Genomic DNA, 4,016 nt, shown 5'->3' on the forward strand with positions numbered 1-4,016 from the left:
AAGAATATATTTTTCTACTTATTATAGCAATGCCGAAAGAGTCACAAAAAGTTGGTGTTTGCTTATAAAATTTAGTGATTAAAAATAAATCTATTCACACCGTGTAGTGTCTCAGCTTGTAATCCCAGCACTTTGGGAGGCTGAGGTGAGAGGATTGCCTAAGCCCAGGGGTTTGAGACCAGCCTGGAAAACTTGGTGAGACCTTGTCTCTACAGTAAATCACAAAAAGTAGCTGACCCTGGTGGTGGGCATCTGTAGTTCCTGCTATTTGGAAGGCTGAGGTGGAAGGATCGCCTAAGCCCAGGTCGAGGATGCAGTGGCTGTGAGCATGCCACTGCACTCCTCCAGCCTGGGCGACAAGAGTGAGACTCCAACTCAAAAAAAAGAAAAGAAAAGAAAAGAAATATATGAATACATAGTTAATTCAAAGGTTACATAAATTTCTTTGCTTGAGATAAATACTACTTCCTATTTTTTTATTTCTTAATGTTGTCAGCAACCTCTAAATGTATAGGCCATAGTCACCTCCATAGTATGGATCAGAAAATAAGAGTAGAATTATAAAAATGTTTGTGTGTATCTAAATATTTCCCTTACCTTTATAAAACTGAAAAGTTAAAAATAAAACTTTTAAAGAGTATCTATTGTAGGAGCTGTAGAAAAAATAAATTATTGATGGAATCTTATAACCAAACTCTTAGGTAGGAACACAGCAACGTAGACAGCTATGCAACTGTGACACTACCTGAAATTTTAAAACATGGAACAAAGCATATGTTTAGTAAGTCTAGAACTTAAAAAAAAAAAAAGTAGTAGTCTCCTATATAATTTAGCTCTTTACCTGAATGAATACAGTAGAATTTTGAACTTTCTAAGCATATGTACCTTTAAATTTGATTACAAATAAGCTGACGTTCAAAAGTTCAACTTAATAGTATTACATGCAGTCATCTAACTCCATGGAGGTTATTTAATAATATAATGTTCTTGGATCATCAGATCCAGAAATACCAATATCGAGTATACGTTAGTACCAGGCTCTAAGGAGTTTATAACTTATAGGCCGGGACCTGCTGAACCAGGATTTGGGGCGGACTGACTCATTCTGTGTATGAGTCTGCAGACAGACCCAAGGGCATAGCAACCTGCAGAAAATCAGGAAGGTGAGCACAGGTGAAGTGTGCAACAAAACCAACACTGGTGGGTCATAGACCAGGAGCGCAGGTAGAACTGTCACCTAAGAAAGGAAACACAAGCAGCCAGAGGCCAAAAGCCTCAGAAGACAAGGAAAAAAGCACAAGAATAAATGCATAACACCAAGAAGACTTTGATTTTTGCATCCACTTTCTTCCCCAGACAGGATGCTTCTTGATGACCACTTTCCTGAGCCGGAATTTGTCTCAAGTTCAGTATGTGCCCTGGGCTGACAGGAGGATAAGAAGCAAAGATCTAAGCAACACAGAAGATCGGCTCCATGAAGAATACAGTACAAGGTAGGAAGGAGGAAAACTCTTTCAATACTAATTATGATTTTGGCAAACCCCCAAATTGATACACTAGCTTAAAAGGCATGGGAAATGTTTTCACTACTGACCATATTAAGAATATACCTTTGACCATCCTGTGTGTGTGCACATGTGTGTATTAGCCTTCCAGCTCACACGCAGACATAACTTTCACACCTACAGCTTCACTGCAACAAAAGAGATAGGGAAAGGTGGTGCCAAGACTCTTAACTCCAGAGTGATGTCAATTTGTGATGTAGTAAGTGAAGAAAGTCAGGACTTGGTTTTAACAAAAAGTTATCCCCCAAAACACTCAAGGTTGACCCCCTGAAAAATCTAAGCCTCATCCACTTCTAGAAAACACACAAAATTGAGACACTTTCAAGGTCATCTAGTGTCAGAACTGCATCACAAGCGAGTTCCACTGAGCTTGCCGCTGTGATCTGGGAAGTTCAATTCAATATGGTTGAAAGCCGGGTTATCAGTTCCACCATCTTCCACCGGATGCGACTTATAGCTTAAAGCATGCTTCTTCTGAAAGAAAGTGTTAACATGGTTAGAAAAAGAGAAACTGTTCAAGCATTTAATTATAAATAATTGTTACTGTTTTTGTATTTCTCTAAACCAGCTCTGTGGCCTACTGAGGGAGAGAGATACGACAGGCACAGCTCCTCAGAGAATGGAGAGCATACCACGGATACATGTCATTAATGCATTAGGGTCTACACCTCCCTTGTCCATCAAGGTTCAGGAAAACAGCTGAGGATTAACTAGTGTTCTATCCAGGTAATAAAGCCTACTTTCCTAATTTAAGGTAAATAAAAAGCAACTCACTTTCTTTAAAAAGTCAAAATTGGATAAGAAGTCATCTTTGGTTAGTAGGAATTTGGGGTCTATGTTCTGTTTTCTTCCACCTGAAAAAAGAATACATTATTTACATTGTCGAAAAGATACCTATGATTGCACAGTGACATTCCATGATATAGTCATTTAACTTACACGCATTCAACTACACATTCATAAAACAAAAAGAAAGAGGAATGCTTACATAGCTCTGAAAACTTAGCCCATGAGAGGAAGCTCTTAGACACCAGCCAACTGTCTAATCTCAACTAAAGAACAGTCATCTGGCCAATGCTGGTAGGAAAACTGGTCTAAAAGCATCCTCCATGCCACCAACAAAGTATCAAGCCTCTGCCTCTGCTTCAAATACTCGAGCTGCTTTTCCCCAGTTTGGTGGCTACAAATCTACTTGTCTATGAAGAAATGCAGGAGATTATGAACTACTGAAAACATTATTTAAATGAAAATAATATGCTGACTGAGATTTGATCCAAATCCTCTTCCCTAAGGTTTTGCTGTACAAAAAAAAAAAAAAGATCTTTTGGTTTGATATTTTATTTGTAATTCAAAGAGAATGCTTTTAAAAATCATATATCTCAAAGACTGGTCCTCAAATCATCTCTACACAAATCATTTGCGAGAGGTCCTTAAGACACAGAACTTCTGGACGCCAGCTTGAAATGACCAAGTTAGAACCTCTACAGGTAGGGCCGCTGAATGCCGATTTGCATCAAATTTTCCAGGTGATCCTTATGCCCTCTGAAGTGTGAGGACTGCCACTTTAGTACAAATACTAGACTTTTTAAGTATAGGGACCTCTGCTGTTCTGGAGATAGAATCCTTCCTAAATTAATTCATCCAGTAGTACTGAGTGCCTACTGTGTGCTAGAGACTGTCAGACACTGGAGACAGAGAGAGGAATAAAATAATCACTGGCCCCACGGCTCATGGTCTACTTGGGAAAACAGTCATCCCATTTCACAATGAGGAAACAGACTCCTCGTGCATAGAAAAGCATCAGGTGGGGGCTGAAATGCCAACCAAGCCTGTGTAGCCTGAATTCTTACGGGGTTTCTAGTGCATTATAGTAGGCTTTAAAGTATATTTCCCAAGAAACATCAGAAGTATATATTTCTAGATTTTTTCCAAGGTGCTCACTGCTGCTGAGGTGTAGGAATGAGTCATTTATGAGGTGAATGAAGTTGAAGTGTTTTTTATTGCTGGATGCCACTCACCTGGGTTACTTTTTAAAACAAAAGATATAGCTATGTATGGTTCTCAGAATCAAAGCATTGGGGAGGGGGGACACTCAAGGAAGCACTCTGACACGTCACTTTCTTTAAAAAGATGAGTTGAACAAGAACCAAAATATCATAGTGTAAGGAGACTCGGTTAGTGGATTTCAGATCTGAACAACTGGGTAGCTGGTGAGAAAAGTCTAAAATCAGCCGGGCTCGGTGGCTCAGCCTGTAATCCCATCGCTTTGGGAGGCTGAGGTGAGTGGATTTGCCTGAGCCCATGGGTTCGAGACCCGCCTGGGCAACTTGGCGAGACCTCATCTCTACAATAAATTAAAAAAAAAAAAAAAAATTAGCCGGGTATGGTAGCACGCGTCTGTAGTTCCAGCTACTCGGAAGGCTGAGGGGGAAGGATCACTGGAGCCCAGCA

General features: G+C 39.9%; 1 protein-coding gene across 1 annotated transcript in view; it reads right to left on the minus strand.

The window, feature by feature from the left end:
* Positions 1-1,628: 1,628 nt before the first annotated feature.
* Positions 1,629-4,016, minus strand: part of SLC5A8 (solute carrier family 5 member 8) — a 57,306-nt gene continuing 54,918 nt past the window's right edge. Inside the window, exons 14-15 of the mRNA XM_008064697.1 lie at positions 2,340-2,419; positions 1,629-2,039 (exon numbers count right to left, since the gene is read on the minus strand). Of these exons, the coding sequence (XP_008062888.1) occupies positions 1,914-2,039; positions 2,340-2,419 (206 nt within the window). The 3' untranslated portion in view covers positions 1,629-1,913. The remainder of the gene's footprint in view (positions 2,040-2,339; positions 2,420-4,016) is intronic.

This window comes from Carlito syrichta, unplaced genomic scaffold (assembly GCF_000164805.1).
Source record: "Carlito syrichta isolate Samal-C Ts95f unplaced genomic scaffold, Tarsius_syrichta-2.0.1 Scaffold307930, whole genome shotgun sequence".
Lineage (NCBI taxonomy): Eukaryota > Metazoa > Chordata > Mammalia > Primates > Tarsiidae > Carlito > Carlito syrichta.